The 22,738-nt window shown below is 30.9% G+C and overlaps 12 protein-coding genes across 12 annotated transcripts; 4 read left to right on the plus strand and 8 right to left on the minus strand.

Annotated features, from left to right (window-relative positions):
- Positions 1-26: 26 nt before the first annotated feature.
- PPL_08186 (GNAT family N-acetyltransferase) lies at positions 27-476 on the minus strand (the record flags this gene model as incomplete). The annotated part of the gene is made up of 1 exon (XM_020579010.1): positions 27-476. One exon carries the CDS (start codon positions 474-476, stop codon positions 27-29), a length of 450 nt encoding a protein of 149 aa, XP_020430849.1.
- Positions 477-742: 266 nt separating this feature from the next.
- PPL_08187 (uncharacterized protein) lies at positions 743-2,608 on the plus strand (the record flags this gene model as incomplete). The annotated part of the gene is made up of 2 exons (XM_020579011.1): positions 743-1,880; positions 1,950-2,608. The coding sequence occupies 2 exons, from the start codon at positions 743-745 to the stop codon at positions 2,606-2,608; spliced, it is 1,797 nt and encodes a 598-aa protein (XP_020430850.1).
- Positions 2,609-2,666: 58 nt separating this feature from the next.
- slbp (histone RNA hairpin-binding protein) lies at positions 2,667-3,527 on the minus strand (the record flags this gene model as incomplete). Its single annotated transcript, XM_020579012.1, has 3 exons — positions 2,667-3,012; positions 3,088-3,199; positions 3,284-3,527. 3 exons carry the CDS (start codon positions 3,525-3,527, stop codon positions 2,667-2,669), a joined length of 702 nt encoding a protein of 233 aa, XP_020430851.1.
- Positions 3,528-3,755: 228 nt separating this feature from the next.
- PPL_08189 (putative protein kinase) lies at positions 3,756-5,789 on the plus strand (the record flags this gene model as incomplete). The annotated part of the gene is made up of 1 exon (XM_020579013.1): positions 3,756-5,789. One exon carries the CDS (start codon positions 3,756-3,758, stop codon positions 5,787-5,789), a length of 2,034 nt encoding a protein of 677 aa, XP_020430852.1.
- Positions 5,790-5,959: 170 nt separating this feature from the next.
- PPL_08190 (uncharacterized protein) lies at positions 5,960-8,128 on the minus strand (the record flags this gene model as incomplete). Its single annotated transcript, XM_020579014.1, has 2 exons — positions 5,960-6,783; positions 7,042-8,128. The coding sequence occupies 2 exons, from the start codon at positions 8,126-8,128 to the stop codon at positions 5,960-5,962; spliced, it is 1,911 nt and encodes a 636-aa protein (XP_020430853.1).
- Positions 8,129-8,429: 301 nt separating this feature from the next.
- PPL_08191 (uncharacterized protein) lies at positions 8,430-10,085 on the plus strand (the record flags this gene model as incomplete). The annotated part of the gene is made up of 1 exon (XM_020579015.1): positions 8,430-10,085. One exon carries the CDS (start codon positions 8,430-8,432, stop codon positions 10,083-10,085), a length of 1,656 nt encoding a protein of 551 aa, XP_020430854.1.
- Positions 10,086-10,136: 51 nt separating this feature from the next.
- PPL_08192 (uncharacterized protein) lies at positions 10,137-15,227 on the minus strand (the record flags this gene model as incomplete). Its single annotated transcript, XM_020579016.1, has 9 exons — positions 10,137-10,278; positions 10,345-10,883; positions 10,956-11,147; positions 11,232-11,333; positions 11,703-12,564; positions 12,631-12,707; positions 12,770-13,100; positions 13,155-13,375; positions 13,434-15,227. 9 exons carry the CDS (start codon positions 15,225-15,227, stop codon positions 10,137-10,139), a joined length of 4,260 nt encoding a protein of 1,419 aa, XP_020430855.1.
- A 100-nt stretch (positions 15,228-15,327) lies between these two features.
- PPL_08193 (uncharacterized protein) lies at positions 15,328-16,351 on the minus strand (the record flags this gene model as incomplete). Its single annotated transcript, XM_020579017.1, has 3 exons — positions 15,328-15,533; positions 15,564-15,903; positions 15,962-16,351. 3 exons carry the CDS (start codon positions 16,349-16,351, stop codon positions 15,328-15,330), a joined length of 936 nt encoding a protein of 311 aa, XP_020430856.1.
- A 574-nt stretch (positions 16,352-16,925) lies between these two features.
- On the plus strand, positions 16,926-17,873 carry PPL_08194 (uncharacterized protein; the record flags this gene model as incomplete). The annotated part of the gene is made up of 3 exons (XM_020579018.1): positions 16,926-16,956; positions 17,345-17,735; positions 17,792-17,873. 3 exons carry the CDS (start codon positions 16,926-16,928, stop codon positions 17,871-17,873), a joined length of 504 nt encoding a protein of 167 aa, XP_020430857.1.
- Positions 17,874-18,295: 422 nt separating this feature from the next.
- PPL_08195 (uncharacterized protein) lies at positions 18,296-18,805 on the minus strand (the record flags this gene model as incomplete). Its single annotated transcript, XM_020579019.1, has 1 exon — positions 18,296-18,805. The coding sequence occupies one exon, from the start codon at positions 18,803-18,805 to the stop codon at positions 18,296-18,298; it is 510 nt and encodes a 169-aa protein (XP_020430858.1).
- A 100-nt stretch (positions 18,806-18,905) lies between these two features.
- On the minus strand, positions 18,906-20,648 carry PPL_08196 (uncharacterized protein; the record flags this gene model as incomplete). Its single annotated transcript, XM_020579020.1, has 4 exons — positions 18,906-18,923; positions 19,605-19,731; positions 19,812-19,852; positions 19,932-20,648. 4 exons carry the CDS (start codon positions 20,646-20,648, stop codon positions 18,906-18,908), a joined length of 903 nt encoding a protein of 300 aa, XP_020430859.1.
- Positions 20,649-20,875: 227 nt separating this feature from the next.
- Positions 20,876-22,459, minus strand: PPL_08197 (uncharacterized protein; the record flags this gene model as incomplete). The annotated part of the gene is made up of 1 exon (XM_020579021.1): positions 20,876-22,459. The coding sequence occupies one exon, from the start codon at positions 22,457-22,459 to the stop codon at positions 20,876-20,878; it is 1,584 nt and encodes a 527-aa protein (XP_020430860.1).
- Between the last annotated feature and the right edge of the window lie 279 nt (positions 22,460-22,738).

Genomic DNA, 22,738 nt, shown 5'->3' on the forward strand with positions numbered 1-22,738 from the left:
TGTAGTTGTTATTGTAGTTTGTTGGTTTAACATGTTTTATTATAAGTATAAAATTGATTATCACGAATATAACCATGACTCTCATAGAGTGATTGTGCTTTTGTGTTGTCGGTGGCAGTGCTCAACATGATAAAAGCGGAATTTGTTTCTTTACCAAGCTGATCAGCACGATTCAAGAGAAGCTTTGCTATACCTTGTTGTCTGGCTTCTGGTGCAACGAAAAGATCGTAGAGTAACCATATTCTCTTCATTGCAAGCGAGCAAAACAAAGGATACAACTGTGCAAAACCAACAGGTTGACCACCAGCTTCCTCTGCAACATAGTAAACGATCGATTCGCCCTGACCGATACGATCTCTAAGGAATTGCTCTGCCAACTCTGCTGACTCATCTACCTTGTAAAACCTTCTATATCCTAAATAAAGAGGTAATATTTTAGTTACATCTTCTAATTTCGCTTGATAAACATTAAACATAATTAAATTAATTATTATAATTGTTGTAAAAAAAAATCTAATTAATTAGCTATCTTCACAAGTCAGACATGTCGATGTGTTTTTACCAAATCATCTGAAATAATTCAGAATGGAAATATCTATTAAAAAAAAAAATTTGAATATCTTTTTTTATATATGTTTTGATCTTAATTATTTTATATTATATTTGTTGAATAGTAATGGATATAACTATAGATATAAATTTTAGAAAAATAATTAATAATGTATATTTATTTAATTATCTAATGGATTGTGTAACTTTTATTCACAGAAATCTTGGAATTAAAAGTTACAGATTAATAAATACACCAACTCATGTATTATTAAAATCCAATAGATTCGATTTAATCTATTACAAGATGTTGAAAGATACAACTTTTACATTCAGTTCAAGTTATTTTAGGGATTTCATCAGAAAAAACAATGATGTTAAACTATTGGAATTGGTTTATCAGCGGTTTCCACATTACTTTATCAATTCAGATAACCATAAGATCACCGACAATCAAAAGAATCGTTTAGGCAACAACAACAACAACAACTCTAAAGAAACAGCTAAAACCTCTTACAGCTTAATAGATGATGTAGTTCAATCGGGTTCAATTGCCAATCTATTGTTTCTATTATCCAATCTACCTCCCAGTCAAACTCATTGTACAACCGATGCTATGGATCGCGCTGCTTTGGGTGGACATATTAGTATCCTGAGTTATCTCTTTGAGAATCGAACAGAAGGTTGTTCCAATAATATTTTAGAACCAGCTTGCTATAAAGGTGGAACTAAAGTAGTTAGATATCTTTTGGAGACAATGAAAGTTCCTTGTCCTTCTCATCTCGCTGTTATGAATGCCGTTCGCTCTGGTAATTTGGAAACGATAAGAGTGGTTTTGGAACACTTCAAACCAAGTGTATCGAATCAATATCTAAAGACCTTGATTCATTTGGATCCGGCAATTGACCATGGTAATCTCGAGATTATAAAGATGTTGCTAATGAGATTTCCGTTCATTGAGAAACTAGGTTCATCGATGGTTCGTGCTGCCGAGCATGGATTCATGGAGATTGTAATCTATCTTCATGAAAATGGATGGCCATCTTCATCGGCAGCCATTGACTTTGCAGCTGGCAATGGACACCTCGATGTGGTAAAATATCTATTCACCAATAGAACCGAAGGTTGTACTATCGTAGCGGTAAACAAATCAGCAGGAAACGGTCATCTCGATGTAATTCGCTATCTGGTGGAAGAGAAGCATCGAGAGGTCACCGAGGAATCAGTAACGAATGCCGCAATCAATGGTCACTATGAAACACTACGTTATATGGCACCGAAACTTCAGAATCAAGGATCGATGCAAGAAAGAGTAAGATCGATCTTCTCTGGTATGTTTTATCGATATAAAGGACCGTCTGCTGAAGTGATTCTCTATCTGATGGAACGTTACAATGTAGTGCCCGACCAGAATATCTACTATCAGATATTGAACTCTGACAATGTCGCAATTCTAAGCGCGATGCTTCCACGAGTTGCAATGCCACATGCAACTCACCGTAACATTATCGAGTTTGCCAAGCCGTTGACCTTTAGATATCTCTTTGAACACTCGTTGAGTACCGAACAAATGTTGTCTTACTCAACGGCGAAGACAGCGGTCTTCAACAATTGTAGAGATATACTTCAAACTATCTACGATCTTAATCCCAATGTGGTTATCGCCAACAAAGTTGAATTACTTGGTATTGCCATTGAAAAGAATCACCTCGAGATCATCCAATTCCTCCACGAGAACAAACTAATTATCCAACTGATAAGCAAACAACAACTACTAGATCTAGTAAAGTTTGACGCAATAGAAACACTCAGATATCTATTGGAACAAGGTATATTAGCGAAGCATCCACGCTCTAGCTATTTAAAAGAACAATGTGTTGAACTCGACAAATTAGAGATACTGGGAATACTCTACAAACAACATGATTACAGTAAAGGTGAGAAATGGGTAACTGAATCAATGTTACTTCATCCTCGAATCTCTATAAATGTTCAACAATTTCTAAAAGAAGTAGAAGAGAAAGAGAATCTAATATTTAAAGAGAATGTCAAACAATAAAATGACAAAGATTGATTGGATAATAAATAAAAAAAATCTTTATAATATCTATTATTTATTATGTTGTTGAAGTGGTTGTGGTAGTTGTCGTTGTTGTCGATAATAAAGATGATAATAATAATTGATTAGCTTCTAAATCATCGGTATCGTCTGTTTGATGTGCTTGATCTTTATCATTATTTACTTGTTGTTGTTGTTGTTGATCTTCTTTATTATCTTCATCATTGTCATTCTTATTATTAATAGTATCGCTTATATAATTGTCATCGTCGTCTTCTTCTGTAGCATTAGGATCGAATTTATGTAATTCTTTTCTCCATTTTTTGATTTGACCAGCCCAGCTTCTTCTACTACATCTTTGATATTTATCTGGTGTTCTTGGATGTTGTTTTTCACGTTTATGTCTACAATAAAAGTTGATAGGTAAGTAATCTACAAAAAACATTATTGGTCGTCGGAACTAAAGAATTATTTATTACCTTGGTATTTGAGCTATATAATTATCATATCCAATTGTATTCTTACCAAAATCAATATCTTTTTGTCTGGTTTTCAATTTAACAGGATCACTTTCTTTTTGTGATGTAATAACTATTTATTATTTTAATAAAAAAAAGAGAAATAATGTGTAAGTATTCTTTTTGTGTTTTTGTTTTGTTATGATTTAAAACTTACTTGTTGGTAAATTATACATTTTACATTGTTCTTTATCTATTTTTTGATTTTTATTATTTTCATTATGACTATCTCTACTATATGGTTTATAATGATTTCTTTTATTATCACTATATTTACCATTACTATTACTATTGCTATTATTATTATATTTTTTATTTACATTATTATTTACATTTCTATCTTTTTCTCTTTCTTTATCTCTCTCTATATATGTATCTCTATCTTCTCTATTTCTATCCATATTTATTAATTCAAAATTCTTTGTATTGAATATTTGACGACCATAATTTATTATTCAAAATAGAGGTATATTAAAAAAAATTTGAATTTGAATTTTAACTTTTTTGGAGGGAAAAATGATCATATGGAACAACTGTAAACTGAACTTTTTTTTTGATGGTTCAAAATCTTAAAAAAAAAATAATTATTTAATTTTAATTCTTTCTAATTATTATTATTTTTAATAACAATGGTACTATCTTTTAAGAATAGTACTGAAGGTAGTACAAACAGTAATAGAAATAATAATAGAGATGATTCATCAATCGATAAAAGTAATCAATATAATCATTTATTGAAAACACCTGACAGCTACTTTTGTGTGCATAGTGGTGTAGATAGGAAAATAAAATTGGATGACGACGACGATATTGATTCAGAGGAAGAAGATCTATCTTATCTATCTAAATCAAATAATCTATTAAAAAAACAATTCAATAATGATAATAAAGAGAATAGTAAATATATTATAAACAATCAATTGAAACCAACCGGTGGTAAAAATGGTCATATTTTCTTTGTAAAACAACAACAACAACAACAAAAAAAAAAGAATAATAATAATAATAATAGTAGTAGTAGTATTGATGAGTTTGCTGTTAAACGACAATATATTTCTTCACCTTCCAATAAACAGAGTCAATGTTATAGAGAGTTAATTATATTTCAACATCTCAACAAGTTGATGGACCAGAATAAAACAATTAATTTTGTGAGATTGGTAGAATGGTATAAGGCTGCTCCGCACAGTGGTGATGTCAGTCGTCTCAACCAAGTTCTCCAGGACACTACCAAACAGGTAAAGTCAAAAGCAAATAGTGCTGCTGCTGCTATTCCAAAGGATCCAACTCTTAAAACCAACCAATACATGCATTTCATTCTCGAGTATGCCAACCTCAAGACACTCTCTGACTACCGTTCCAAGAGTATGGTTACTCTCAAACTGTTCAAATCGATACTGTTCCAAATTCTCTATGCTCTCGCCATTGCCCAGAAGGAGCTGGAATTCGTACACAACGATCTACACACTGGTAATATCCTACTGCAGACTCTTCCAGCCGGAAAGAAGTATATCATGTACCAAGATGACATTGGCGATGAAGTCAACACTGGTCGTAAATATAGAACTTGGTTGGTCGATGGTGTTGTAGTGAAGATCAACGATTTCGGACTTAGCAGAATATCAACCAACGGCACTGTTACTTTCAACCAGAAGAATGCATCTTCCAATTATTTCCTGCCAACGAGCGATCTCACCAATCTCGCGTCATCCTTGAAATCGTTTAGAATCGCAGATCTCCAGGATCCAAAGAACAGGGAAGAGCGATTGTTACTCAACAATTTGAAAAAGAAAATCTCTGAAGGCTATGTTCCACCCTATGTCCTGTTGTCTCACAAGTTCTTTAGTTCGTTACATAACATTCCAGAGGATGCCAACATAGACAATTGTATTCGTTTGTCATCGGATGGTATTATTCCAGATGAATTCCCAGAGGCAACTCCAAATGCTAACGTTGTTGTTCAAGTAGAAGTATCGGATCATGTGTTTGCAGTACCAAAGACACCAGCCAAGACACCTTCCAAAACACCAATCAAGACACCATCCAAACTCGAATCCTACAAAGAGATGATCGCAATGACACCACCATCCTCAAAACTCAGTCTACCATCGACACCAACCTTCTACAGACCAATGAAATTTACTTTTTCAAAGTTAAAAAGAAACAACTCCAACCTCACCCAACAACCGGTTCAAGTTTCAGTTCAAGAAGAGCAAGAGGAAGAAGTTGATGAAGAAGAGGAGGAAGAAGTAGAAGATGAAGATGATTATGTAGAGGAGGAGGAGGAAGAAGACGACATTGAGGATGTATTCGAGGATGAGGAAGATTATGAAGCTACTATTAATCTTACCAAGAAGTTATCGACTTTAAATATTGAATTGGAGGAAGAGGAAGAGGAAGAAGAAGAAGAAGAACAGGAAGAAGAACAGGAGGAAGAACAGGAGGAAGAACAGGAGGAAGAACAGGAAGTAGAGGAAGAAGTAGAAGAACAGGAAATTGAAATAGAAGAACAGGAAGTAGAGGAGGAGGAGCCTGAGATTCCAGTTACCAAAGCCAGAAAGCCAAGAAGGAAAAAGCTAACAGTTGCGCAACAACTGAAACAAGAAGGTCTATATATGATTAATAGATTAATCAGACCAGTCGATGATATTAAGAGAAGATAAATTTGCGTTATTTATCAATTTTTTTCAACAACCAAACAAACATATTGAGTAATTATCATTAATTTGATAGTTATAAATAATAATATTTAATAAATATATAATAAATAAATCTTTTGTAATTATTATTAAAAAAAGCTCAAACACTACCACTGAATACTTTATTATTGCTATTATTGTTCGAGTAGACCAATAGCAGATTGGAATGAAGTTGGATAGGGTGGTGGTTGTAGTTGTGACCAGGTCGATGTCTTTAGGTCAAAGTGGAATAGTTTTTGTTGTTCACCACCAACCAAGTAGATATATCGGTTGGACATGTTGTCGATTCCGAATAAGAGCGAAGCACCGATCGATGTTGATTCGATCGGTAGAGGTGGTAGAATTTCAACCGATTGTGAATTAATCGATAAACGGAAGAACACTTCATCCTCACCCATATAATAAAGATGATTTGACAATGGATCGAAACAACATTTCTCAACACCACTTGTTGACTTCAATGGCATCTCCAAAACCAGCGATGAATAAACTTCTTCTGTATGATTATTATTGTTTTTATTATCCTTCCCTCTACTATTATCTCTTTTACTTCCTCTACTATTGCTATTGTTATTGTTACTGTTAACAGTTGGATGAGCAGATACTTGGAATGATAAAACAGGTATTGGTTGTTGATCATTACTTGGAGCTTGTAGTTTGTATATGGACAGCGTACAGTTATTGGTACAATGTGGTTCTTTCTTCCAACCTCCAACGACATAGAGTAATTCATTGTGATAAAAAGTGAATGCATTATAGAGTGGTTCTGTAAGTTTACCTACATTCGCCACAAACTGACCGGAAGTAGTATCGAATCGATCGATTCTATCCAAACATTTACTATCTTCGAATCCACCGGTCAAGTAAATGTAGCGCACTCCATCGTAGCATGCCGACACACCCATTCCACCACGCACCAACATTCTCCTTGCCATCGGTCTTGCCCATTGTCGTTGCTCTATATCGTAGCAGTAGTAGTTGTTCGAATGTTGGTGACCACCAAACAAATAGATATGAGTGCCAGTGCTGACACCCGAGGTAAATACATTGCTAATCGGCTTGATTACGGCGCTCTCCATGTGTGTAGGGATGAACGACCAACTGTCATGTGTAATACTGTAGCTCTGCATCGACAGTTGCATTGGCAAGTCGGCAGCATCGCACACCACACCACCAACAATATAAATATGGTTTATTCTATATGATTTGTAGTTACTTCCACCGTCACGTTGTTCCATCGTTGAAAAGTCGATTTCATAGACTCGTTTCAAGTCGTTCTTCACCTTTTCCAACAACTCTGCATCGAAACCGAAGCCACACAACACATCGCCAGTCTCGAAATCATCGTAACTCTTCAACTCTGAATTTATAGTATCCATATCAGTGTCCTCTATCTTTACTATTTGTTTATATAATTCTTCTATATTCGATGACAATACTAAAGAATCCATACAACTTTTGTGACTATCATTATCATTATCACTATTATTATTATTATTACTATCTTTATCTTTATCTATTATACTAATATTATCATTACAATTTGAATGATTACTACTATTGAATGCTGAACCGAAATCGATTGAAGATGAAGATGATTTCATTGCTTTCGATTGAATAGTATGTTTATCAATGAATTTCTCTATTGAATCATACTGTGCAACTAATTCCTTTAGTTGATCGAATGGTAATGCTGACAATGTATGATTAAACACTCTTGTTTCTTCGAAATTGTTATTATTATTATTATTATTATTACTATTGTTATATATATCATTATTTAATGTATTGTTCTGATTATTATTATTATTATCATTATATTGTTCAAGATAACTATTTTGATTGTAATCTGGTTGGAATTCTATTGGTTCACCATCTTCGTATTCAGAGGTTGGTTGTTGAATGTCAATGATCGGTCGGGTACTTAGAATCGAGAGTAAACCATCGATGTTCTTGAGTAGGATATCCAGTTTCTTTTGATTCTTCTCACGCTCTCTCTCGACTGGTTTAATAAGTTTACGCTCCTCCACCATAATGAAGTTGTAGAGTTGCTCGAAGAACAAGTGAATGGTCTCCTCTTGATTCTCATGATGACTGATTAGACCGATCGTCTTGATTACCATAGACCACAAAGATTGCAATCGTTCACCTACAATAGCATTGTTCTTCACATTCAACGATTGGTCATCACCAAACTCATGACCTTCGTGATCTGCTTTGCAATGCTGACAAATCAATAGTCTACAAGATAGACATATCGAATCAACATCATTATCTTGATGTACCATACATTTAAGTACCATACTTAATGTTTATTAGATCTCTATAATATATATCTTTTTTAATAAATAATTTAATAATAAACAATACAAAATAAAATAAAATAAAATGAAATAAAATAAAATGATATTTAAAGTTAATGCAAATAAAAAATAAATAAATAAAAAAAACAAATATCTAGATCGTCGATCTGAGGTTATGAGATAATAACCACCCCCTTAAAATCTAGGTTTTTAAAACTTACTTTTTTTTTATTTTTAATTTTATTTTGTTAAAGTTATAATTTATGATCAAAACCATAGATATACCATTTATAGATAAAGAATGTCAAATATTTGTTCACAACACCCACTCAAATCACTAGAGTTTATTTGCTATCAATGCAATAGATTAATGTGTTCAAGATGTACGATCAATCATAATAAAGAACATACTGATCATGTTTTAAACTATGAACACATTGATGATATCAGACAATCATTAAGCAGTTTTTTATTAATAGATGAAAAAAATAATAGTAATAATAATAATAGTAGTAGCGATAGTAATGCATTAAATTCAACTATTAGAGCAATATGGAAATCATTGAAATCAACATCAGAAAGATATCAATCATTATCAGCAACAGAGAATGAGATATCACAACACTTTGAGCAATTACATCAATATCTAGTCACTGAAGAGTTTAGACTAAAGAAACCAATCGTCATTAAAAAAGATACAATAGTAAATCAAATAGAAAATAATATTAAGCATTTGAAATATTTATATCAAATCATTGATATAAATAATAAGTTAAATGTTAATCATGAAAAAGAATCACCAAATTCTAATCAAAAAGAATCTGCAGAAGATACCACTACACAATATTCAACACCAACAATCATTAGTTCAATTTCATCCAGTTCATCATTACAATCATTCATACAAGATAATAATCAAACATTGTTCAATGATCATCATGATCCATTCAATACTGATGAGCTTATCAAACAACACAACAACGATTCATCATCATTACTATTAGATATTATTCATAAATATAATAATCAATTCAAAGATTTAAAGTTGTCAGAGGAGAACAATGAAGAAGAAATTCAAATTTCAATAGGACAGATCAATTTGAGTCAATTCAATTCTATTATAGACAAGCTAACCAATTTGGCAGAAACATCGAGAAGAGCTGCATTTATTTTCATCACACATCGTGAGAAAAATGGAGCTACACTTTTCAATACTCTTGATAGTTCAATTGAACCGTTGAAACTTGACTACTGTTTTAGAGCTACCAACTCGTCAATGGTTTCGATTGGTGAATATATCTATATATTCGGTGGTTGGAACAATCCAAACAAATGGTTTAAATTCTCGATTGTATCGAAATCATTCGAACATATAGGCGAGATGGAAGGAATCGAAGGTGATCGATTAATATCGGTTTGTTATGACGGTCAAGATCACATCTATTTGGTTAATGGTATTTCCTCTCATAGAATCGATAGATTTAATATCAACACATTGAAATTCGAAAAGTGGATATACCATAACCAAATTACAGGTGGTGAGCATCTATCGACGATGATCTTTAAAGGAACTCTATATTCAATATCAAGCGGTAAAAGATCTATAGTTGAAATAAGTTTATCAGATAGAGTTTCTTCAAGCCGCGAATTAGATATTAAACCCTACACAGCATGTCATGATAATTTAGGAAATTTCTATATCCACTCCAAAGAAGAAAATAGATTCATAAAATACAATGTTGAAACGAAAAAGATAACCAATCTCAGTCCAATCCCCGCAAAGAATAGCGAAGTTTTTCTAAAGTTTCATCGATTTTCCGCAAAAATCAGTCATATCTTTTCATTTGGTGGTGTTGAATATGGTAATTTCAAATATTCGATTGAAGACAACCAATCTGAACAAATATTTCAAGATGATAGGGAACAAAGACAGTGGTGTGGATCCGCGTCAATTTAAATTAATTAAATAAAACTTTTTTATTTGAACTTTAATTTATATTAAAACTATTCAACTTGAAATTCCTTTCCATTCTATCAAAAAAGAATTGTAATTCATTTCTTGGTATTTTTGAAACATTAATTGTACAAAATTCACCAATTGATCTGAATAGTAATGTTTTGATTTATGAATTCCTTCTGAATCTATATCACTAAAAATAATAAAAAAAATGAATCACATTAGTTATCAGAAAGTTTTAAGTATTTAAATTACTTACAAAGACATAAGTTTGCAAAGAACTAAAGAAAATGAATAGATAGCATATGAATGATCGAATTTAATGTTCTCAGCCTGAGGGATATCCTCTAAAAATGAACAATTTTTAAAACCATCTAGCACCAAACCTTGACCCTTAATATATAGGTTTGAAATGTTGATATCAGCATGAGTAACACCATGAGCTTCCAACAAAGCCAATATATCAAAAATCTGTGGAATTATATGTCTAATTTCTTCTTCTTTGATATGTTCATTCCTCCATAATTGAAAAAATGTTAATTTGATGTTTGAAGTTAGTTTAGTTTCAAATAATACATACTTTAGTGCTCTCGATTCTATTAAATATTCTAAATTTCTACCAACATAATATTCTTTGAACAGATGCATTGTTCCAGCTTCAGTATCATCGATTAAAAGAATGTGTTGTATAAATCTTGGTACTTTATGGAATTTTGTTATTGCTCTACATTCATTTCTTAGTCTAAGTAAACAATTCTGGTTGTTGGCTTCTAAATAATTGGTTGTTTCGTAAACATACTATCTCATAAAAATATATTAGATAAATAAAATTCTTAATATAAATTATTAATATAAATTATTAATATTTACCAATTTAAAATCTTGTTTAGATTGAACTAAATAACTCTTAGTATCATCCCATTCATTCGAGTTGATATATTTTGCCAAAACAAAGAATTCATAAGAGTCAAATGATATAGCCTGGTAGGTATCTTCGACATCTGGATGTGATTTGAATGAATAGGTATATTCAAAATCGACTTCGTATGAACCAGGAAGACACTTGAATGAGTAAAAAATCCACTTATCTTGAACAGAAACCAAGGTAATTGTAATAGAATTACAGTTTTTCGTTGAAAAAAATACTTTTTTCTTTGAATTGAAATAATTAAGTTGCAAGATTGATTCAAATAGTTCATCTTCATTGTTCCTACCAGATATCAATATAACTACTTGGCCCATAGCTCTCTTTAAAAGAATATAAAAATTGGTGTCGCTACTAATGATTGGTTTTATGAAAAAGTTGGATGACTCTACCAGATGGTCAGAATAAAAGTTGTTTTCATAATTACTTGATTTTAGTGTATCTATCAATTCCAAGTCACGAAGTTTCAAAGAGATAAGGGAAGTTGGTAGAGAACCAGGACAAATTTTGGGCAAAAACAATCTTTCGCTGAAGCTTTTGATACCATCCAGATTCCTATAGACTAGTGATTGAAGAGAACTAGGCAATGAAAAGTCAATTTGTTGCCTGAATGAACCACCAAAAGTTAGAGAGGTTAAAGATTCTGGAAGAATCCCAGATTTTAATGGCTTATTAAACTTGGAACCAAATACTAATGATTTCAAACTCTCTGGCAAAACAGCTTGTTCTAATTCTTGATTGAATGAATATCCAAACTCCAAAATTTCTAAACATTTAGGAAGTAAACCTGGCTTTAATGGACAGTTCAGACCAACAATATGTGTAATGGTATCTGGCAATAATCCATCATCAATTTGGTAATTATTGTTAAACTCAATATACTCTAATGAACTTGGGAGGATCAAGTGACTTTTGAATGAAAAGCCAAGTTTCAGAGATTGGAGTTTATTTGGTAGGACTCCATCCTCCATTGGTTGATCAAAAGAATATCCAAACTCTAATGATTGCAAAGATTGAGGTAACATATCTTTATGTAATGGGAAATTAAAGAGAGAACCAAGAGTTAAAACTTTAAGAGTTTTTGGAAAGTAACTGTATACGATTGGGCCAGAATCAATTCTAAGAATTTCCAAAGATGAAGGTAGAACACCAGGTAGTGGATGGTGTATATTTTCTTCTAAAATCAAAGATTTTAATGTTGAAGGTAGTGCTCCTATTAATAAAGGTTTTTTATATGAAAGGAGTGTTACTGATGTTACACTGAATGGTATTGTGATGGGCTCAATTGTTTGATTGAAGTTAGAGCCAAAACATATTTCAGAAATTAAAGTAGAACTTGTATGGAACGGTGCATCAATATTGTATTTAATACTCGTTTGTTGGAAATCAACATGTTGATCCAAAATAGTTTGAAACGATTCTCGATTCTGAGGTTGTTTGTCCAACATTCTTGTCACAAAATCAATTAATTGTTTTGAATATCTCTGAGAAGAAATAATAATATTATTTCTATCTGATATAAATTGAATATGATTGTTTATATCTTTTTCGTGACTTTAATAAATAAAATGGTTTTAAATAAATATATTATGATTTGAAGATTAAACTATTTAATCATACCAAGATAATAACTTCAGAATAGTTGACCCAACAGAATATATATCAAATGAATGACTATAATATTTAAAAATAGCCTCCTATTTGATGAAAAAATGTTAATTATTATTTTTAAGTAATAAAAAATATTATGATAACGTACTGGTGCAATATAACCCTTGGTTCCTCTAGTTACATTGGCTATAGAGTTTGGTTCTTCAATGTCACAAACGGAAGGGAGTGATTCTGGTTCAGCTTCAAGGCATGGTTTATCTTTAACAGCCAGTACTGATGCCCAATCAATTGTTTTAAATTCTTTACTGTTATCGTTGAATGTGCTACATCCAAAATCACCTAATACTAAATTTCCATTTTTGATAAATATGTTCATCGGTTTGATATCACAATGTATAACTCCAATGTGTTCCAACTCTTTTAAAATATAAAACAATTGTGAAATATAATTCCATATTTCAGGTTCTGAAAAGTATTTTCTAAAAAAATAAGTTAGAGAATTGCTTATTAAAGAATATGAATTCAATAATTACTCTTTTGATTCAGATTTTATCCTAAATAATTTGTTTAGATCACCACCAATACAATACTCTGTCAAAATATGATAGATTTTATTCTCTACATCATCAAAACTATCAACCATTTGAACAAAATTTGGTTTTCCTGAAAGTAGTGTCATTGTTATTACTTCATTAGCTAACCTAGAATAATAACTTGGTGGTCGATCTTCATATTTATTTATTTTGTAGGCACACTATAATATTTTTTATTAGTAAAAAATACCTAATTAATTTTTATGATTAAAAATTTACCAACATATTTGTATCTTTAGAGATAACTAAATAAACTTCATTTAAACTTTGGGAAAACTTGGTGATGTAATAATAGAGTTTGGAATTAATTATGAATGTTTTTTCATTGAAAAACAAATCAGGTTGGAAATTACTTATATAATTATTCACTGAATTAATTGTGATAACATGATATGCTGATTTTGTTGCTAAGATTTGTAATCGTTTCAATATCCACTTATCATTATTTTTCAATATTACCATATTGATATCATGGTTGTTTATATTCAAACCAGTTAGCTTTAGTTCATGATTTGTATTTTCCCCAACCTGTTCAACTAACAATTCATTTCCAAATGTTACTATTACAACTAATATATGACTAGTTATGTTTTTGAAATGCAACTCTATATTTAAAAAACTTTCTGCAGCATAACTCTTAATTGAACATTCAATTGGGCGACTTAGGATCTCTCCTCTTGAAGATGAGTCCACTTGATATGTATTCTTGCCTATGTTGAATGACTTTAGTGATGAAGGTAGTGTATCGAAATGGATGGTTTGCATATAGTTATCATTAAACTTTAACGATTTCAACCGGTTTGGGAGATCGCCTATTTTGATGGGATGATTATATTGAAAACCAAATTCTATTGATTCGACAGATTCAGGCAGCGATCCCGAAATAATTGGAAAAGTGCTTGAATATACCAGAGTTTTCAAAGACTGTGGTAATACTCCCTTTGGAATATCGGTCTTGGTATTGAAGTTTAATATATAAAGTGAAGGTGGAAATACTCCTGGTACAATTGGATGCGAATACTCTGCACCTAAGGCCAGGATTTCTAGTGATGCAGGCAAAAGACCTGGCCCCAATGCTTGATTGAAGTAATGACCAAAATAAAGTTTAATTAAAGATTTTGGTAATGTTCCAGGAAGAATTGGATAGTTGTATTTGTCACTAAAAGATAGATTTGTCAAAGACTCTGGTAAAATTCCTGGTTCTATTACTTGGGCAAACTCTGTACCCAAAGACAATGATTTAAGAGTTGGAGGCAACACTGGTAATGGAATATTGTAGTCTCTTTCCAATCTTAACACCTCTAAACATGAAGGTAATTCATAGATAGGTTGATTAAAGAACCAATCGAATCTCAACTCGGTAATGGAATTGGGTAGAATTCCTGGCAGAATAGGCAGATTATAATATAAACCAAAGTTCAAAACTCTTAGAGACTTGGGTAGTACATCCTTTTCTATTGGTAGATTGTAGTCTGGTCCTAGTGTTAGAGAATCCAATTTCTCTGGAAGTACGTTGACGTGAATTGGTTGGTTGAAATGCCAGTAGAAGATGAGAGTTTTCAACGATGATGGTAGACAACCGGGTAGTAATAGCTGATTGAAATCATCATAAAACTCTAGATACTCTAACCTCTCGGGTAGTGATCCAATTTCAATAGGCTGATTGAAGTTCTTTCCGAATATTATTGATCTAAGAGATTGAGGTAAGACTCCAAGCATAATTGGTTTATTAAAACTGTCACCAAACTTCAAACTCTCAAGTGTCTCTGGCAATACTCCTTCTATAATCTCTTGATTATAGTTAGCACCGAACCGTAATGACTTTAGAGTAGGTGGTAGCGCACCTGGAAGAATCGGACAATCGAAACATTTTCCAAATGTTAAAGACCCAACTAATTCCTCTTGAATAGATCCTTGGTGTACAGTCTCATTATAGTCATTGTCAAACTTCAGCTCCAAATCTTGTGAATCACTTTCACTCGTTGTATATTGATTATTATTTGATTGTATCATTGAATAACAATAAATATAACAAAATGATTAAAAAATTTTTTTTTTGGTTGTGCTTAATTTAAAATGAAAAATAAATCAACAATTTAATTTTATAATGGGGTTACAAAGAAAAATAGATCTTGATCTTCACCGCTGATTTTTTCTTTCCTTTATTATTATTTTTTTCATCATCTTCACCATCATCATTCTCTCCATCATCGTCATCATCATCACCATCATCATCTTTGTTGACATTCTTTGTTGTCTTTCTCTTCTTCTTTGGTGATGCAGAGTCATTTATAAACTTACCTCTAGCAGAGAGAGCGACTAAGTATTTTATAAGATGATACATATTACAAAAGCTCTTTGTAACAACCACAGTACCGTCAATGTACTCGTATTTACACAATCGATTGGCTGGCAACTTACAAGGTCTCTTCTTATGGCTGTTAGGCTGATTGATCTTAGCGCAACAGTTTGGGACTGAAACACTATCAGAGTTTTCTTCACCAGATTCCTCCTCCTCATCATCTTCTTCTGAACTGTTAGCTTCAGATTCCTCTCTTTCTTCGTTGACAATATTGTCGAAATCAATGTCAAATATTGATTGGCCACCAGGTTGGTAATCATCACCATTTTGCTCCACAAGATTTACATAATTGTTGAGAATGCCAAGTAAAAGAGTAGCCTCACCTGCCTTAATTAATAGGATTGTTAATAAAACATAACAAAGGCGGTCATCAATATATACATACTTCGACTACATGAGATTTCCTGCATTGAATTACTATCATGTTACCAATTCTAATCTTACCAAAAGGAGATTTGGTAATCTTTTGGTTACAAACAGCACAGTTCGTACCTCTGCATTGTTTGAAATCTAAAAGCTTATTCACTACATAATCAACTGTGTTTGGAAGACTGATAGGGGAATAAGATGATGTTGGTGTTGTTGTTGTTGTTGTTTTTGCTTCTTTGGATTCAGAAGAAGAGTGTGTACTTTCTCCTTTACAAGTACTACATGTGCATAGTGGAGTAATCCCATTTTTTGAGAAGAAATCGAAATAACATTTAGGATTGTGTTGAAATAGAGTTATTTGGTTGAATAAATCTCCACAAAAAGGGCATTGTGACTCAGTACTCATAATTATGATATATAAATAATAATAAAACTATTTGAATAAATATTTATGTAATAATAATAGACGCAATGCAATTTTTTGTTGATTTCTTTAAGGAAATAAGGAATTATAACTGATTTCAGTTAGGATAATATTTAATTTATTAAATATTTCTATATACAAGGGAATTAAATAACTGACTATTAATAATTTTTTTTTTTTCTAATTTTTTTTGCAAAATTTTTCAAATTTCTCAGTCCTTCAAAATCATCTTTTATTAGCACAAGCAATAAAACACTAAAAACACTCTTCCTTTTCGAACTATTTGCAATTATAATTGATAAAATGAAGTATTTAAGAAAAAAACTCACTCTGATAGATGTTCAAGATAAAAAATCTTTGCATTAGACACAAAATAATAATAACTTTATTTAATCTAGTGTTAATCAGGTCCTTTGTTAAATATCTATTCCGCTAGTTGCTAATCATTCGATTTTCTCATATAAATTTCCCATATAACAATAACCATTTTTTGAACACTAATTTTTGATTGAAGATCTTTGAGAATTTAATTGAATCTTTCATAAAATTGATAAATATGTCTGTCTCTGTATTCTTTGATCTCTCGGGTTTGGTCCGAACTCTGATGCAGATTGGAAAACTCATTTTCCCCAACTAAATATAAAGGCAAAATTTTCAAAGTTTTTGTAAAGAATAAAACTTTATATTCTAAATCTACTATAAAAATGTTTTCTATTTATCTAATTTTTATTAAAATCCAAGAAGGTTTGATATTTTTTATAATATTAATCTCTGTTTCGACAACTAAGAAAAAGAAATTTATGAAAAACAGCCACAACCACTATCATTGAAAAAATTTAACATAATAATTATTTTTATTTAGAAAACAAAATTTATAAATTCATTTCTCTTTAATTCTTTTACCTATCATGGATAATAATAATAATAATCTTTTAAACAATCCACAAATAATCAATCACTCTGTTGTAACTATAGAACTACCTTGGAACATTTCTGTTAATCAGTATGAAAAGTTTGTAGATATCAATCATTTACCATCAGATAATTACCAAAAGAGATTTGTAGATATTCCTGTTGCAACACAAATAGACTTTTCTCCTCTTTTCCTACACAACCTAAATTGTTGTTTACCAATTTTCCCTCTTCATTATAATCCACTTCACAAGATTGAGAAACTTAATAGAGAGACACATCTAATTGAATACAAAGGTACAGATATCCTCTGGGTAAGAGATATAGCACAAAAGCCTGGAAGTCAGAATGCCGAGTTTGTTAGACAGGTTTCAAATTGGAATGATCAGAACAACCTTGGAGTTGTTTGTAGTGCAAGATCAGAGTTTCGACTATTACAAATAAATGCACATTAGTATGTTATAATTGTAAATTAATTATTCGAATATTACTAACAATACTATAATATAGTCGTCCTGATGTAGCATTCAAAACTCATGCTATATATAATCTTGACCCCCCAAATATTCAAAATAATCATCATTCAATATAATAATACAACAAAAACACAAGTATTATTATATCAGACATCAAAAATAAACAAAATTACATTACTCCTTTATTTCCTATCTATTTTACCGCCACCACCATTACTCTTTTACCCATTCATTATGTTTCGGATTATCTGTTTATATCATTTTTTCAAGATATCTTTATCTATGTTTTTTTTTTTTTTGATAAATTAAAATAACAAAAAGAGGAAAATAAAAAGTGTAGGTTGGGTTATTATCACGATCTAAATCACAACAACCCATTTTATTGCTATAAAAGCTAGCACTTCCTGGTCAAAGTTTCCGATTAATGCTATCATGCGAATTTTTATTTCTTTTTTTAGGTAATTATATTTGTTTTATTTATTTTATGTACAACAATATTATTTAATTATTTTTATTTTATTTTATTTTATTTTATTTTTCAATCATGTCCACATTTAAATGGCTCCGTTGATATTTCTACTTCTTTAGGCCATTTTAATCTCATGTCATTCACCAAGAATTCTGCGTAGGTCTGGCAATTGAATTTCCTTGACCACTCTCCACTTTCGTCTCCAATGTACTCTGATCCAAATCGTACCATGGCCCAGTGAAAGAACTCTAGTGCAGTGAGATCTTGCTCTCTTTGCTCCAGAATAATTGATGGTTGGAACAAACCTAGGTTGAAAATCTTGAGACTCTCTCTTTTAAGTTGATTTCGTACCGATTTAAGATTGACAGTTGGCTTTTCGGAAGTACGTTTATATAAAACTACATGTGATTCTATTCCAATGACATATTCAGGTGTCGATTCACCTTTAAGGTCAAACACAACTGAATAATGATGATCTTTCACAATTAGATAACATTTAAATTTCTGATTCTGATCGACAACATTATGTGGAAATATTTGTGAAACTGATTGTATCTTTTTTGTTTGTTTATTACCCATTCATATATAAATTTAAAACTATAAAACTAAAACAAACATATAATTAAAAAAAAAAAAGAAAAAGAAACCAAATAGTATTTATTTTGATTGATTGATTAATTTATTGATAGAATGATTTCTATTTCAAAAAAAAATAATTCTTCTTCTCTAGTTGTATTCAATTTAATTAATTGACTTAATTAAAATTATTATGTTACTGCCCTTTTTGATTTGTGTTGAAAATATTGTTAAAAACTAACTCTGTAGTGTGTTTTGCAATGATTGATACACAACCCTAAAAACAACAACAAACAAACATATATTTACTAATGTGCTTTACATGTTGTATTGGTGTTTATTTATTTTTAGTTGTATTATCACACAAATCTAATTGATTGAAAAAAGAAAAATAATACTAAAAAAAAATAAAGTAGTTATATATTTGCTTTTTATAGCAATAAAATGGGTTGTTGTGTGTGATTTAGATCGTGATAATAACCCAACCTACACTTTTTTTTTTCCTCTTTTTATTATTTATTTTTAATTTATCAAAAAAAAAAAAAACATAGATAAAGATATACTGAAAAAATGATATAAACAGATAATAGTAACTTCTTATTATTATTATTTGATTGAATTTTAAAATTAAATATATTATAATTACTATGGTGTGGTTTGGTTTGGTTTTTAATTAATAAATTAAGGTGAGGTGTTTTTCTTATTTTGAATCATTAATAAATGATATGATGTTATTATTATTATTAAGTTTGAATAGTATGTTAAATCAATCACTATCTATATCGTTTTCGTGTAACAATACATATTCTCGTGTTGAATTTCCAAACTTTAATAAATCTCTTGATCTTAATTCAATATATACACAAGTCTCCACACTTTCTGAATTTAACTTTGTTCCATTGGTACTATTTAAATCTATTAGATATGGTCTATATAAATATCATTGTAATAATATATATATAATTAGTTATTTATGGTATATTGATAAGCTTTTTTAAAAATTACTTACTTGATTTGTTTTTCGTCATCTTCATCATTGTCATCATTTTTCTTTTTTTGATACTAATCTATGTACTATAACTGCATGTTGAGATGAACAAGATGGATGTTCCGATGGAATATCGCATACAGTTCGGTCACGTCCGATTAGATATGATTTTCTGGTGTCTAGAGAGTACGGTTCCAATGGCTCGTTGTTCTTGAATGGATAGAGTATCCATTTGTAGGGTGACAAACGTGCTTCACTTGGTTCGAACCACTTTTTAGTTACACCGGGTGCAGTAGGCTTACTACCGTTACTCGACTGACCAGACTCTGTTTGCTTAGCAGCGTAGTCATCCATCAATATACCCGATGGTTTGAAATCTGGTTTCTCTTTATTCTTTCGTTGTTCTCTTCTTCTTTCCGCTTCGTCATCGTCATCATGATCATCGTTCTTCTTCTTTCCATATTCAAATTCGTCGTCGTCATTTTGATGATTATGACCTCCATATGGATTATGTCTATGATTTTTATTACTTTTACTACTACTGCTTTTACCGCTGCTACTACTACTACTACTACGTCGACCTTCATTAATCTTTTGAATTTCTCTTAATCTTTTATGATCTTCATCTTCTTGTGAGTAAGAAGAACTCTTTTTACTAGTGCTAGTACTTTTATTATTTCTATGTTTATCGTTGTCGCTATCACCGTCATCATCCCACCTACTCTTATTATTATTTTTATTATCTATATCTTTATCTCTACTTTTTCGATCATCATTATTTCTATCTCTATATCTATCTCTATCAGATTCTCTATCGTTATATCTATCTCTTTCACTATCTTTATTTCTTGATGACATTTCTGACAAGCTAGATGTAATAAAATAAATAAATAAATTTTGAAAATCGATAAAAGTCACCAAACAAATCGAAAAACAAAGGAAATTTCCCACAAATAGAAAAAACATAGATATTATTTCACTCTATTTCTCATACTTTAGTCTTTTCAAAATGAATATAAAAACAATGTGAGTATTTATTTATGCGAATTGCTGATCATTTATTTTTATTAATTAGTTTTTGTTTTTTAATTTATTAATATAATTTGTTTCTCTAGTAATGAAATATCTGTGAATCCACCTTTGATTGCTTCTCCATTTTCACAATATACCATGAAACATTTGGCAGTGTATCTTCTGAAGTGTAACCGTTTATCCAAGATTAATGATGTTATTGATTCAGGTAGTTTTTTTAGTTTACTGGCATAGTACGTGAGGTTATGACGTAATTCTCTTAGAGAGGCAGGGAAGGCTTTCTTTTCAATCGGTTTATCATATTCACAAAGATCTAATGTCTCTAAGTACTTTGGGAGTGAACCAACTGATATCTTTGCACTATAGGCACGGTTTAAAATGAGTTCTTTAAGATTGGCAGGAAGATCACCTTTCGATAACTTTTGATCAAAGTTAGAACCAAATTCTAATGATTCCAAGTTATCGGGAAGAATGTATTGTACATCGATAGCATTGTCAAAATTTTGTGGTAATTTCAACTTTCTAAGCGATTGTGGTAGTTTGATTTTGAATTGTGGAGACATCTCTATTTTGAGACTCTCCAACATTGTAAGCTGAGAAATGACATCTGGCGATTCAATACTAATATTCATTTCAAGTGTTAGGTGCTGAAGTGACTTTGGTAATACACCGTTGTTGATCAGTAAGCCAGTTTCATAGCCAGTGACAAAAGGATTAGTCACTGAAATGCTTAAGTTGGTCAGAGATGGAGGAAGATCACTTGAAACTAGACGTTTTACAGGGGTGTGTAGCCATCTGATATCCATTGTTGTAATCGATGTCATCATACAAAAGTAATCTAAATGATCTGAGGCTATAAACACAGTGTGTAGTCTCGGTGCAAAAGGAGTCAAAGTAGTATCGAAATTGAATGGTTTATGGTCATCTGAGTAACAAATGAAAACCTCTAGACTATGAGGAAGTCGAATTGGTAGGGTCACATCTAACGTGTGGAATTCGAGATGACGGAGAGATGCTGGGAATTCAGTTGGTTTCTTCTTTGACCTGTTTGAGATTTTCCTAAACCTAAGAGTATGGATTTTATCTGGAATCTTTGGAAAGTCTGATTCCTGAGATGCATACATAATTGACAACGATCTAGCCATGGCAGACATCTTTAACTCAACATTAATGATTGAAATCGATGTAATACTCAAAGAGTCCAACTTCTCAAAGAAACCATTATCCAATATTTCATAGCCATAGACCACTAATTCCTTAGCGGTGATCGGTACTTTATATATTCCATCTCTTTCTGTTTGTTTTTTTAAATTCAATGTTAAAATGTTAGTTATATTAACAAAACAAATGATTATAAAATTGTTATTACCTTTAATCACTATTTTTGGATCTTCATATTTTAATTGATTTTTGAAAGTGTTGAAATTGAAATTATTTAGTTTATTAGAGTTATAATGTAAAACAAGATATTTGTCTCTTTCAAAGAACCACTTTCTACAAACTAAGCTAAAACATATTTTATCCAAGATGTTTTCAAATCTGTTTGTAATCTCTGCCAATAATAAATGAGAGAAACTATAGATTTTAGAATTATTTTTAGAATTATTATTATTCTTATAGTTCTTGTTTGCAATCATTTTGAATTATTTGTTGAGCAGATGTAAAAATGATTTAAAATATTATCAAAATTTGTTATGATTTAGTTTTAACTCTATTGTGTGTGTGTTCCTTTTAAACACTTCTAAATTAAACTTTAATTATTTAAATTTAACTATTATAAAATTTAATTCTCATGTGTGTTATTTCATTTTATAGGTTGGGTATATTTTTTGCAAAGCTTTTTTTATATTCTCGCATTATCTTTGCAAAAGCTGTGTAAAATTTTTCATTTTTTGGAGGGAGGGATAAAATGAAAT

Source organism: Heterostelium album (genome assembly GCF_000004825.1).
Source record: "Heterostelium album PN500 unplaced genomic scaffold PPL_scaffold8, whole genome shotgun sequence".
NCBI classification, from domain to species: domain Eukaryota; phylum Evosea; class Eumycetozoa; order Acytosteliales; family Acytosteliaceae; genus Heterostelium; species Heterostelium album.